General features: G+C 42.0%; 1 protein-coding gene across 2 annotated transcripts in view; it reads left to right on the forward strand.

Annotated features, from left to right (window-relative positions):
- Positions 1-14,532, forward strand: part of ARFGEF3 (ARFGEF family member 3) — a 185,614-nt gene that overhangs the window by 148,569 nt on the left and 22,513 nt on the right. For both annotated transcript variants that reach the window (XM_054491336.2, XM_054491337.2), the window contains 7 exons: positions 188-291; positions 2,578-2,722; positions 6,017-6,145; positions 7,796-7,972; positions 9,193-9,307; positions 11,738-11,840; positions 12,090-12,221. In XM_054491336.2, coding sequence (XP_054347311.1) covers positions 188-291; positions 2,578-2,722; positions 6,017-6,145; positions 7,796-7,972; positions 9,193-9,307; positions 11,738-11,840; positions 12,090-12,221 — 905 coding nt within the window. The remainder of the gene's footprint in view (positions 1-187; positions 292-2,577; positions 2,723-6,016; positions 6,146-7,795; positions 7,973-9,192; positions 9,308-11,737; positions 11,841-12,089; positions 12,222-14,532) is intronic.

Here is a 14,532-nt window from a genome sequence, read left to right on the forward strand (position 1 = left end):
CAGGCGGGAGAATGGCTGAAAGGATTTTCCTCAGGGTTGTGCAATTTGGAGTCATTTTTCTCCTTTTCTCCCACTCTCTTTTAGTAGATATTTGGTGCACTAGTGCTATGTGAGTAAACAGGTCTCCTGTTAGAAGGGGGCCCGCAAGGGTAACACTGTTGGTCTCTGTCTCCCGTGTCGCCCCTAGGGGAGGTGGACTGTAAAGAGATTGGAGACTGTGCCCCGGCACCCGGAGCCCCATCCACAGACCTGTGCCTCCCGGCCCTGGATTACCTCAGGCGCTGCTCTCAGGTAGGGGAATGGTCCAGCTGGGCTCCGGGCCTGGAAACCTGCCTTGGAAGATGCTCCCAAAACACGCGTGGGGGTCTTTTGCTGAAGCCCGAGAGAGACACTTTGCCATCTGAGGAGATTGGGGCGCAGATGTGGAGTATACATTTTTGTCCCCCCTTTTTCCATGAAGGAAAGAAAATAATGAAAACATACTAGAACACACAATTGGATGCTGAGGTCTCTGAAACTTTTCCCTCACACTCAGATGCCTGAACTACCGGAATCTCTATATTTGCATGAGGTTTAAGGGGAAGGGGTCACGAGGTCACGGGAAGTCTTCCTGAGGGCACCAAAAAGTGGAGGGCAGGGGTGCAAGCAGTGAAGAGGGACATTAATAAAAGAAAGACATGTTCAGTCAAGATCATCTAACAGAGATGGGCGGATCACCTGAGGTCAGGAGTTCAAGACCATCCTGGACAACATGGTGAAATCCCGTCTCTACTAAAAATACAAAAATTAGCCAGGCATGGTGGCGTGCACCTGTAATCTCAGCTACTGGGGAAGCTGAGGCAGGAGAATTGCTTCAACCCAGGAGGTGGAGGTTGCAGTGAGCTGAGATCATGCCATTGCACTCCATCCTGGGTGACAGAGCAAGACTCCATCTCAAAAAAAATTTTTTTTAAATCTAGTAAAGAGACAGAATAAAACAGCACTTGTCAAAGTGAGCAGTGACCATCATTGTGTCCATCCTCTGCCTGACACCATGCCCCCTCCCTGAGGCCGTTTCTCTCTAAGCTTCAGTGACAACCCTCTCTCAGTACTTTCTCACCTGTCTTCTCAGGTGGTGTCCCTGGGCCTCTTTGGGGATCTATGTACAACCTCTTCCTGGGTGATAGCATTGAGCCCATGGCTTTAAAAGGGACATGCAGCCCTGGCTTCTCCATCCAGTTGCCTCCCCCAGGCACCATATGACGCGACCCCTGCCCAGCTCCCTTTCCACCCTCACATCCTTCCCTCTTACTCACAGTGTTATAGCCATGCTGAGCTTCTGCCCTCCCGGAAATACAGCTGCTCACTGCTGTGCAGGGCCATCTCTGCTTCCTCTGCTGGGACTCTCTCCCCAGATTCTAGGTGCCACTCTTTATCTCCCAGATCTAATCTGAAACGTTACCTCCTCAGAGCACAGGGCTAAAGGATCTGCCAATTCCTGCCAAGATCCCCCACTTTTTTGTTTGTTTGTTTGTTTGCAGAGTCTTGCTCTGTTGCCCAGGCTGGTGTGCAGTGGCACGATCTCAGCTCACTACAACCTCTGCCTCCCAGGTTCAAGCGATTCTCCTGCTTCAGCCTCCCGAGTAGCTGGGATTACAGGCATGCGCCACCACACCCAGCTAATTTTTGTATCTTTAGTAGAGACGGGGTTTCGCCATGTTGTCTAGGCTGGTCTTGAACTCCAGATCTCAAGTGATCCGCCAGCCTCAGCTTCCCAAAGTGCTAGGATGACAGGCATAACCCACCAGGCCCAGTCTTCACTATTTCTAATACCACCTGTTTAGTTTTTCCTGTAGCATTTATGTCTGGAATTTGATTATTTTAGAAAGGATTGTAGTTGGTGAGACCCACCAGGACAGGAATTTTGTCTATTTGCTCACAGCCCTGGTTCCTTGAACAATGTGGGCATGGCAGGATTCTAATTCATGAAGACATAAGGATCTTTGGAAGTCTGTCCCAGTAACAGAGAGCTCAGGGGTGCCTGGGCGCTAGTCCCAAGAGGGGACTAAAGAACCCAGGCCACTCTGCTGGCTCTGCTTCTGAGACCTTCGTCTCTCCCTCCTGGCCCCAGCCTCCTTCATTTCTCCCACTGCTCTTGCCCCTGTGTTTCCTCAGAGGTTGAGTCAAGGGAAGGAGAAATCAGAGTCTGGTATCTCATTTGCCTGTGGACTGTTCTCAGTGATCCCCACAGAACACTTATTCGCTTAGGCAAAAATTCTGGACATGTTTCATGGTTCCTTCAGTAGGTTTATAAAAGTCTGTAAAACTCATATGTAATTAAAATACTGAACAATTATCCATAGGATCCTTTTTCCCTCTACATTTTTGTTGCCATTGAATGCTATTTCATCTGCTTCATGGGATAGATGCCTCTTGTAAGCTACCTTTATAAATCCAAATCATGAACAATCAAATTTTCAATGTCTAGTTTCCCATCTCTTTTTAGTACTAGTGTATAATTTCATTATTCTTTAAAACCCACAATGCAGCTTTTTCCAACATATAATTGTAGTTTGTCTTTTTTTTTTGTTAATTTAGTTACTGGCCAAAATCTACAAAATGCCCTTGAAGCCAATATTCCTTAGTGGGAGACTTGCCAGCTTGCCTCGAAGACTTCAGGAACAGTCAGCCAGCAGTGAGGATGGAATTGAATCAGTCCTGTCTGATTTTGATGATGACACCGGTAAGTTAATTGATTGGACTAAACTAGGTTATTTGCTGTGTTCATATTCCCAGAAGCTTAAGTCACAAATGAAGTACCTTAAGCTTCTGGGAATTGTCTTAGTCCGTTTTGTGCTGCTATAAGAGAATACTTGAGAGTGATAAATAACAGATTTATTTCTTACAGTTCTGGAGGCTGAGAAGCCAAAAGTTGAGGGGCTTGCCTCTGATGAGGGCCCTCTTGCTGTATCATCCCAAGAGGAAGGGCAAGAGAGCACTCAAGGAGTGTGGTGTGGTGGGGAGAGGCAGGGGACCAAACTCATGCTTTGATCAGGAACCTACTCCCAAGATACTAACTCACGTTCATGATAACAATATTAATCCATTCATGAGGACAGAGCCCTCTGACCTAATCACCTCTTAAAGGTCCCACCTGTTAACACTGTTGCATTATGGATAAAGTTTCCAACACATGAATGTTGGGGGACACATTCAAACCATAGCATTCCACTCTGGCCCCCAAAACTGAGGTTCTTCTCACATGCGGAATACATTAATTCCATCCCAATAGTCCCAAAGCCTTAACTTGTTTCAACACCAACTCAAGAGTCTCATCTAAATCAGGTACAGTTGAGACTAAAGGCATGATTCATTCCAAAGCAAATTCCTCTCCAGCTGTGGGCCTGTGAAATTAACAAATTGCATGCTTCCAAAATACAATGGTAGGAAGGCATAGGATAGACATTCACGTTCTAAAGGGGGAGAAATAGGCAAGACAGGAGCAACATGCCCCAGATGAGCCCAAAAACACAACAGAGCAGACATTAAATTGTAAGACTCCAGAATAATCTTTTACTGCACTTGCCATGAACATGTGAACTTCAGGGGAAATATTCAAACTGTAGCATAGATCATAAGAATGATCATCTATTTTTGTAGTTATTTTTTGTAATTCTATCACAATAAGTCTGCTTAAAGTTTCCATGGACTTTCCAAAAACGTCACTTTACAATGGATGCCTCTATGCCTATCCTTTTAAAATGGATTCCTCTGTCTAAAACTACTGCAGATTTGCGGATTCCACTTAAGTAGTTTCTAACTCTCAATTCTCTTGACTTTAGCAAATTGGAATGAAGCTCCATTGGTGCCTAGGTACTTAAATTGGCTGATAATTGTCTTTTAGTATCTTTTAGAAAACAAATCATTATATAATTCTTACAGGACTATTTGGTTAGAGACTGGGGAAATTAAGCCATTACTAAAGAGAGACTCTATTTGTGACCGTTGAAGCTGAAGGCTCATGAAAGGAATGATTTTAAAGAATTTGTTTCAAATTAGGTCCCATGTGATCTCCTGTGAATCAGAGTTCAAACTAGTAACTGTGGATCATTTTCAGATAGATTAACTCATGCTCACGTCTTCTGTCTTGTCTCAGAAGACCCTGTCCTGTTCTACATCTAGAATTGGATATCATACCCTCAAATAGTCTAACTTCTGGGTATAGGTTATTTCAAACTCTTTTATAAAAGGACTTTTGAGGGGAAGGTTTTTTGTTTTGTTTTATTTTGGTGTTACAAATTTTGTGGGGGTGGCTAGGAGATTTAAAATTTTCGATGGAGATGATAAACAACAAAATCTCACAAGTTCAGGCCAGGCGCGGTGGCTCACGCCTATAATCCCAACACTTTGGGAGGCCAAGGCGGGTGGATCATGAGGTCAGGAGTTCAAGACCAGCCTGGCCAACATAGTGAAACCCAAGTAGCTACTAAAAATACAAAAATTAGCCAAGCATGGTGGGGGGGCGCCTGTAATCCCAGCTACTTGGGAGGCTGAGGCAGAGAATCACTTGAACCCAGGAGGTGGAGGTTGCAGTGAGCTGAGATTGCGCCACTGCACTCTAGACTGGGTGACAAAGCAAGACTCCATCTCAAAAAAAAAAAAACTCACAAGTTCAGATTAGTTGTGAGGAATAATTATAGGAAAGAATATCTAATATAGAGAACAATTAAAGTATTGAAAGTTGGCTAGATATTATCTAATAGAGGTTTCAGTTTAATGATAAGAACAATTTTTACTTAGCATTTTAAACCTCAAACCCAGGTAATTATAAGCAGAAGCTAATGTTGTTTATCTATAATACATTCTTTTAAACAGTTGTAAACGGTTGGGTATGTAACGTCGAGCATTCTCTTTCCCATTTGTGCACCTCTTTGATTTTTTTTCTAGGAACCCCATCTTCTAAGGGATATAGTTCAATCCAGCACCTATCTAAGTTTTCTACATAATCAATGTAACTAGTACTTTAAAGTTATCATTATGGAGACATAGTAAATCAGAACAAAAATCAGTAACAGCTTTAGTTTTAAAAAATTAATCCTCAACATTGATACATTATCAGATATTATTCCTCTGGTCTTCAAAGGCAAATAAATATATTTTTCATCTTATAGAAATTTCAAACATATACAAAACTTGTATATTTTGAATATACAAAATATATACATATACAGATATACATATGTAGAATATACAGAACTAAACAGAATAATATAACGGACTTATCACCCAGCTTCAACTACTATCAATTTATGGCTAATCTTGGATCATGTATATCTTTGCTCTCTCTTCCTCTTTCTCCATATTTTAAGGCAAATCCTCAACACAGCATTTCATCTATAGATGTTTCAGTGTGTGTTCTTTAAAGATAACAAACATAAACATGACACCACTATCACACCTCGAAATCAACCATAATTTATAGTACCTTAGAGGTACCAGGGACTGGAGTGAGGAAGAAAGGAGAGTATGTTTAATAGCTTCAGGGTTTCTGTTTGAGATGAAAACGTTTTGGAAACAGTAGTGATAGTTGCACAACATTGTTGTCGTGAATACCACAGAATTGTACTTGTAGAAATGGCTAAAATGGCTTTTTCTGTTCTATATATTTACCACAATAAAATCATTTTTTAAAAAAAAGACAGATGAAGGTGATAGAACTGGATGGATAGTTTATTTGGTATCATCAGCTCCCAAGAAACCTGACAGCCATTTCAACATGGCAGAATTTCCTTAACCTATCACCTTTTTATTAAAGGGGAAGAAGGAGGAAATGTGAGCAGTATTTTTCCCCTTGACTTTGTCAGAACACATAAATCATCATCTGTTCATGTCTATGGCCACTGAAGGCTAACACGCTGGGTGATGGCTCACATCTGTATAGCACTTGGCAGTTTACATACAATGTTTAATTGGATCTTGGGATGATTATTCATTGTGTCTAACTGGATTTCATACAGGTCTGCTTTTTGGTTTCCAGGTCTAATAGAAGTCTGGATAATCCTGCTGGAGCAGCTGACAGCGGCTGTGTCCAATTGTCCACGGCAGCACCAACCACCAACTTTGGATTTACTCTTTGAGCTGTTGAGAGATGTGACCAAAACACCAGGTAAATATTTCCATGTCCGTCTTTTGGGTGAGTGGTTATACATATAACTCTTTTCAAGAGGGTATTTCTGCAGGTGTCTGCCTGTTTTCCCTGTTTCCTAGACTAGATACTCCCACATGTTAAAAAGTTAAAAGCCTTCCATCAAAGAATAAGTAGGTATTTTATAGAATTGCAAACCACTATTTCTAAATCTGTTTTACTCATCAGTACCATTTTCTGCTTTCACATTGATTGCCACTAAATGTGTGTGAAGAGCATTTAATCCACTTTTGTTCCTAGGAGCCTGTCATCTAAGGAAATTATCAATAATAAAGACAAAATTGTATATATAAGATGTTTGCTGAAACATCTTGAATACCAAAAATTATGAACACCCTAAATGGGAAGCAGTTAATTGTGGTAAAAGCATGTAAATATTCTGCAGGCGTTAAAATTAATATTTGTGAATAATATTTAATGACGTGAATAATTACTTACAAAGCATTATGTTAAAATGCACATACTATGGAATGCAATTTCAACTATATGAAATTGTATGTAATTATAAATATAAACACACATGCATTCAAAAAGTCCTAAAAGGAAATACATCAAAATGTGATTATCTCTAGATGAATTTTTTCTTTTGTATTCTCATGTAATTTCCATGTTTATTATAAAATGGATGCTTTGCTTTTGTAATCATAACTTCAAAAACTCATCAGCATTTCCACAATGTTGAACAAAGAAGCACAATGATTTTCATTATAGCATAGACTATAAGACAAAAAAATTAGAAACACCTTAAATGTTCATCAGTAAGGAAATGGATAAGTAAACTGCTGTACATAAATACAACAGAAATAGTATGTGGCAATAAAAATGAGAAATATCCAGATTTGCTGACAAAGAATAATCTCTAACAAACACTTTTGGGGTTTTCTTTGAAATGGAGGTCTTGCCAGGCTGGAGCAAGTGGTGTGATCATAGCTCACTGCAGTCTCAAATTCCTGGGCTCAAGCGATCCTTCCACCTCAGCCTCCCAAGTTTTTGAGGCTACCAGCACTCCACAATGCCCAGCTAATTTTTTTTTTTTTTTTTAGGAGAAGGGATTTCACAATGTCACCCAAGCTAGTCTTAAACTACTGGGCTTAATTAAGCAATCCTCACACCTCAGCCTGCAGAGTAGATGAGATTACAGGTGTGCACTACTGTAGCCAGCTCTAACATTATTGTTAAGTAAAAAAAAAAAAAAAAAAAAAAGAGTATGCAGACCAAAGTTTACATTATCTTCTTTATATAAAATATTTCCCCATGTAGTTAGATTTCATAAATATATGATTTCAAAGGGTATTTTCTTATACACACATGTGTATTTGTGTGTTTACATTTAGGTCCTAGGAGTTGACCAGGTGATATTTTAGCTTTACAAGCAATATTTGAATGTTTTAGGAGTATATTTACATAGTGCTCACATAACTAAAACCCTGCAGAGACAAAAAGGAAAAATGCCACTGAAGACCATATATTCCCCCATCAGCAGTAAATTATTTTTCCCTACACTTTCTCAGCAAATATAGGGATCCTTCCAAAGAGATCAACAATGCCAGGTGGAGGCAAAGAGCTTCCCTTTTATTACAGGTTGTTGCTATGCTGACTTTTCTTTTTCAGGACCAGGGTTTGGTATCTATGCAGTGGTTCACCTCCTCCTTCCTGTGATGTCCCTTTGGCTCCGCCGGAGCCATAAAGACCATACCTACTGGGATATGGCCTCTGCCAATTTCAAGCACGCTATTGGTCTGTCCTGTGAGCTGGTGGTGGAGCACATTCAAAGCTTTCTACATTCAGGTATCTGAAGTGCCAGAGCAGTTCATTCTGGATATTTCTTTGGTAGACAGCACCATCAGCTAAAACAGTGTAGTAAATACCTAATGCAAATACAAATGCAGGGTTTTTGTCCTGGGAATTATTAAAATAGAACAACATGGTCAGTGCCACCCTTCTAATAGATTTTCAAAGAGAAAATTCATACCCATGTGTCTTCTACAAAATTTTCAAACCGAATGCTCAAAATATATGTGTGGTAGAAAATAAAATACCTAATAAGAGGTCTGGGGTACTTGTGCGTTAGGAGAAGGGAGGCAAATTCAAGTATATAATAAAAAAAAAAGAAGAAGCAATATCCTTGTAGCCTGTGGTGGGGGAGGTAGGGGGTATATCCTGTCACCCTGCTTCATCTGGGGAGGCTAAATGGAGGAGGCAGGGTTTTAGAAAAGGCTTCCATTGTGGGCAAGAAGTAGCTTAACAGGCTAGGGATGAAGAGAAATTTCTTAATATTGATGGCACTTTGTAAAGGCTGTGAAAGTGTGGGATGGACAGTATGCTGAAGTCAGCAGATGGAGAGGGACCTAGAGGCAGGGGATGTGTTCACTGTGGTCCCAGTGGAGCCACATGTGTGAAGATCTGGGTGTCCGGGAGCAGAAGAAACATTGCTGCTACCCATAGAGCTTATAACTCGAAGGACTGGCATATCATGGTGTAAGGGAAGAGGTTCCCTTGCTGGAGAGGACAGAGAAACTGAGGATGTTGACCCCAGGGGAGACTAACAAAGCTAATAAAAGAAACCGTGTCTCTATTAAGTTTAGCAAGGACAATTTATCCTGCCAAAAAAGGACACCAATTGCGAAGAAAACAAGTGAGTTTTTCCACATGTAGGTGGTAACTGGTAACCATATCCCTAAGGGTAGCCACGTGTTCCTGGCCAGGTCATTGCTTTGCAAAGTGTGAGACTCTAATACAGCAACACATAAAAGTGAACTGCGTATTTCATTTTTATTTCTCTAGAGGTGGATGAAACATGCTGAAATTGGGTAAAAATCCAATAATTATTGTTTTACTGGGTTTTGGGGGGGCGGGAGGAGGATATGGCCATTTTTCTCATTGTTCTATTTCTTTTTCCCAGATATTTGCTTATCATTCAGACTTTCCTCTGTTGCTGTAGATGGCCATTTCAATCTATCCCTTTACACTAGAGCTGTGTGAAACTGTGATTTTGCTGTTTCCCGTAGACATCAGGTACGAGAGCATGATCAATACCATGCTGAAGGACCTCTTTGAGCTGCTGGTCGCCTGTGTGGCCAAGCCCACTGAAACCATCTCCAGAGTGGGCTGCTCCTGTATTAGGTGAGGAAAAGCTTTCCTGACTCTCCACAAAGCTGGAGTTTTTATTTAAAAATCTAAAGAAATTAAATTGTCTTTGTGGTAGGAATCGAGTTTTTGGATTGCTTTCTGTAAGTAGACTTTTGTAATTAAAAATGACTATGTGCTAATAATTCTTAATTTCATTGTTCAGTCAGCAAATGTGTATTGTGTAAGACATTATACAAAGTATTCTGGTTCAGTTTCTCAAAGACATACAGAAGGCAAACAGGTATATGAAAAGGTGCTCAGCATCAGTGATCATAAGAGAAATGCAAATTGAATGTACAATGAGATATCATCTCATCCCAGCTAAAACAGCTTATCCAAAAGACAGGTAATAACAAATGCTGGAGAGGATGTGGAGAAAAGGGAACCCTCGTACACTGTTGGTGGGAATGTAAATTAGTACAACCACTATGGAGAACAGTTTGGAGGCTCTTCAAACTAAAAATAGAGGTATCATACAATCAGCAATCCCATTGCTGGGTATATACTCCAAAGAAGGAAAACAATTATATTAAAGAGATAGCTGCACTCCCATGTTCACAATAGTCAAAATTTGGAAGCAACCTAAGTGTCAGTATTAGTCCATTTTCATGCTGCTGATAAAGACACACCCAAGACTGGGAAGAAAAAGAGATTTAATGGACTTACAGTTCCACGTGGCTGGGAAGGCCTCACAATCATGGCGGAAGGCAAGGAGGAGCAAGTCACATCTTACACGGATGGTGGCAAGCAAAGAGAGAGCTTGCTCAGGGCCACAGGGTACCCAGACATTTGGCCAAACATTATTGTGGGTGTGTCTCTGGGGGTGTTTCTGGATGAGAAGAACATGTGAATTGGTGGAGATAGCACAGCAGATGGCCCTCCCTAATGTGGGTGGGCCTCGTCCAACAGTTGAAGACCTGAATAGAACAAAAAGGCTGAGTAAGAGGGTACTTCGCCTGCCTGACTGTTTGAGCTGGAACATCAGTCTTCTCCTGTCCCTGGACTGTACATACATCTCCCTGTTCTCAGGCTTTCAGACTTGGACTGGAACTATACGACTGGCTCAAGGAGAACTCATTATAACCATCAGATCTCATGAGACTTACTCACTATAACAGCATGGGAAAGACCTGGCCTGATGATTCAGTTACCTCTCACTGGGTCCCTCCCACAACACATGGGAATTCAAGATGAGATTTGGGTGGGAACACAGCCAAACCGTATCAGTGTCCATCAACAGATGAATGCATAACAGAAATGTGACATACACACAATGGAGTACTATTCAGCCATAAAAAAGAATGGGATTCTCAGCACTTTGGGAGGCCAAGGCAGGCAGATCACAAGGTCAGGAGTTCGAGACTAGCCTGGCCAATATGGTGAAACCCTGTCTCTACTAAAAATACAAAAATTAGCTGGGTGTGGTGGCGGGTGCCTGTAGTCCCAGCTACTCAGGAGGCTGAGGCAGGAGAATTGCTTGAACCCGGGAGGCAGAGGTTGCAGTAAGATGAGATGGCACCACTGCACTCCAGCCTGGGCAACAGAGCGAGATTCCATCTCAAAAAAAAAAAAAAAAAGGGATTCTGTCATTTACAACAACATAGAGGGAACTGGAGGTTATTATGCTAAGTGAAATAAGCTAGGCATATGGGAGAGCAGGTCACATGAAAAATGGTGACAGTGAAGCAAGGACCTCATTGTAGCAGTGACACTGATCACATCCTCCAAGGTGGACAGGCATGGGGGAGGTGGGGACTTTCCAAGCAGAAGAACAAAATAGCATTGAGATAAGAGTCTGGGGTTTGGTTTTGCTTGTTGTAGAGGAGTGATGGAAAATGGAACTAGAATCCAAAAATCACTGCAGAATATATGCAGTCTTGCATACAAGTCTAAATGATTGGCCTGTTTGTAGAGGGGATCCGTTGATATTTCTGTATTAAAATGGTTTAGGAAGTAGTATTTTGACAGTGGAATACTGGATGGTTGACAGACAGGGAGACTTGGCAGGGAGCTGCAGAATAAACCTATGCATGAGTCCATATGGCCTAAATTTTGTGGCAACAAAATGGAATTCAAGACTCCTTTGCGGCTGGGCGCGGTGACCCACACCTATAATCCCAGCACTTTGGGAGGCCGAGGTGGGTAGATCACCTGAGGTTGGGAGTTCGAGGCCAGCCTGACCAACATGGAGAAACCCCATCTGTACTAAAAATACAAAATTAGCCAGGTATGGAGGCACATGCCTGTAATCCCAGCTACTCGGGAGGCTGAGGCAGGAGAATTGCTTGAACCCAGAAGGTGGAGGTTGCAGTGAGCCAAGATCATGCCATTGCACTCCAGCCTGGGCAACAAGAGAAAAACTCCATCTCAAAAAAAAACAAACAACAACAACAAAAAAACTCCTTTACTTGTTTCTTTTGGCAGATACGTCCTTGTGACAGCGGGCCCTGTGTTCACTGAGGAGATGTGGAGGCTTGCCTGCTGTGCCCTGCAAGATGCGTTCTCTGCCACACTCAAGCCAGTGAAGGTACATCACTGGGAGGAAGCCCTCCCTGGCACAGTTCTAACCATCTTTAGCTCCTGATCCCTTATCATGCTGGGCACATGGGTTCTGCCTCCTCTGAGCAGGCAGTCTCACTTTAGATCTTGCAGAGAGTGAGAAAGAAGTTGCTGGGTCAGTACTTTTGTCTCAGACACACTGATGATCTCAGATCCAAGACTGAGCCTGGCCTATGAACCAGGATGCACTCAGTGAGCATCTGCTGTTTCTCCCCAGGACCTGCTGGGCTGCTTCCACAGCGGCACGGAGAGCTTCAGCGGGGAAGGCTGCCAGGTGCGGGTGGCGGCCCCGTCCTCCTCCCCAAGTGCCGAGGCCGAGTACTGGCGCATCCGAGCCATGGCCCAGCAGGTAAGGGCAGGGGCTTTTGATCTCAGGGGCTCTAGAAACTCGAAATGCATGTTGGGAGACCTTCCTTGAAGGTCTTGCATCACCAAATTGCCTTTCATTCCCTGAGGGACATACACTTTGTAGCTCCCAACTCTTGCCACTACCATTCTTTGCCAGAAATGAAATGAACCCAATCAACACCGTTACCTCCTGTCCATCATCTCTTGTTTGTTGCATCCTCCAATACCCAGATCAAATAGAACCCTTTCAGCAGCCTCGCCACTGTCCTTTATATGTAACTTGCATGAGCTACCTGTAAGTATTTGCTTAACTATTATTGTTATTGCTAGACGATGAGTGCCTAACAATGGCAAACTTATTTGGGCTTTTTTCTTGTATCTTTCATTCACAACACAGAACTTAACATTTAAAAGTTGCTTAATAAATTTGAGTTGAGTGTAACATTAAAATTCAAGTGTATTCACTCATGCAGGAATCATCATATACCAATGGCTTTTCCTTCTTGAGACACGTGTAAGAAGTCACAAAATTTGGTTGTCAGCTCCTGAGGAGCAGAGAACACATTCTGTATATTTACCTTGGTATTTTTAGAGCAAGGCCTAGAGAAGATGCTTAGTACGTCTTTGTTGAATCAATAGGTTACTGAATCACAGAAATATCAGAAGAATACAGTAGTATCACAAGCTACAGATATGCCCTAAGCTCTTAAGTGACATGGCAGTCTGCCTCTAGGAGACCCTGGATGTGACTCTTAGCAGCAGTCCTGCTAAATGCCATCCCCGAATTCACATATATTCATAACCATGCTGTTCATAGTAGTGAAAAATAGAAATGGACTAAATTCCCAATAACCATTGACTGGCTAAATATTCCATCATGTAATAGCAACAGACATGCCTGAATTGGGTCTTCATATGAAGAAACTATTTTGCATATGCATATGTATGTGTATGCATGGTATGTATTTAAAATATTAAACAAGTTTTACAAATGTAATTGAACTGTCACATTTGAGTTAAATTTGAAGAAATGAGTTGGAGGTTATACTCAAAAGGGAAGGCCCCTTTTCTCTACCAGATCTGTTTAAATTCTTAATAAAATTTTCTATTAGCACACTGATAATCTAGGATCCCCTGATTACCCATGTAAAGAACTCAGTCAGTTGAGAAGTTTCTTAGCCAGGTCTGGCTTCTTTGGGGCTTTTCCCAGCTATCCTGAGGTAGTGGGACAAGAACCTTCTACCTTCAGTTTCTCACATCTCTGATGAGCACATGCCTAACATCTGGGACTTCATGATTCTGCTGGTTCTGAAGGAAGGGAGCACATCCCACTGAAGCCTCCGTGGCCAGTCTGAAGAAGTTGGGACAGAAGAAAGGTTGTAAGGCTGCAACGAAGAGCCACTTCTAGCAGCATGGCAATTGTAGCTGCTGCAGCAATGGTGTAGCTAGAAATGACAACAGAGAAACCAAGAAAGTGGCCCTCCAAAGGGATGGCTTCTCTAAATATGCAGTTGCTACGTCTGGCTAAAGCATTTGCACGTGTGCATACAGTGGTCTCTGCAACCCTGTCTAATCATACAACAAAAATATGAAAAAGTCAATGGGATCTTCTGAAATAGACCATTAATGGAGAAGAACAGTAAGAACTGTTTAGTGAATCTTTCACTGCTTTTTCTGTTTTTTTTTTGTTGTTGTTGTTTGTTTGTTTGTTTTGTTTTTTTGAGACTTGCTCTATCACCCAGGCTGGAGTGCAGGCTGTGATCTCGGCTCACAGCAACTTCCACCTCCAGGTTCAAGTGATTCTCCTGCCTCAGCCTCCTGAGTAGCTGGGATTACAGGTGTGCACCACCACACCCAGCTAATTTTTGCATTTTTAGCAGAGATGGAGTTTCACCATGTTGGCCAGGCTGGTCTCAAACTCCTGACCTCAAGTGATCCATCCACCTCAGCCTCTCAAAGTGCTGGGATTACAGGCATGAGCCACTGCACCTGGCCCATCTTTCACTTCTTAATACTTCTCTATTTCTTCGTCAATCCCAAATTTTCCTTATGTATTCACTCTTAAAATAACTCATTATTAAAAAATCTGATAATTCTTACAAGATTTTGAAAGAAAATATTTTTAAAGTATTCTAGTCTTGCCGGGCATGGTGGCTCATGCCTGTAATCCCAGCACTTTGGGCAGCCAAGGCAGGAGGATTGCTTGAGCCCAGGAGTGCAAGACCAGCCTAGGCAATACCATAAGACTCCATCTCTTAAATGTACAAGGAGAAAACAACTCCATTAAAAAGTGGGTAAAGGACTTGAACAGA

Source organism: Pongo pygmaeus, chromosome 5 (assembly GCF_028885625.2).
Source record: "Pongo pygmaeus isolate AG05252 chromosome 5, NHGRI_mPonPyg2-v2.0_pri, whole genome shotgun sequence".
Taxonomy (NCBI): Eukaryota; Metazoa; Chordata; class Mammalia; order Primates; family Hominidae; genus Pongo; species Pongo pygmaeus.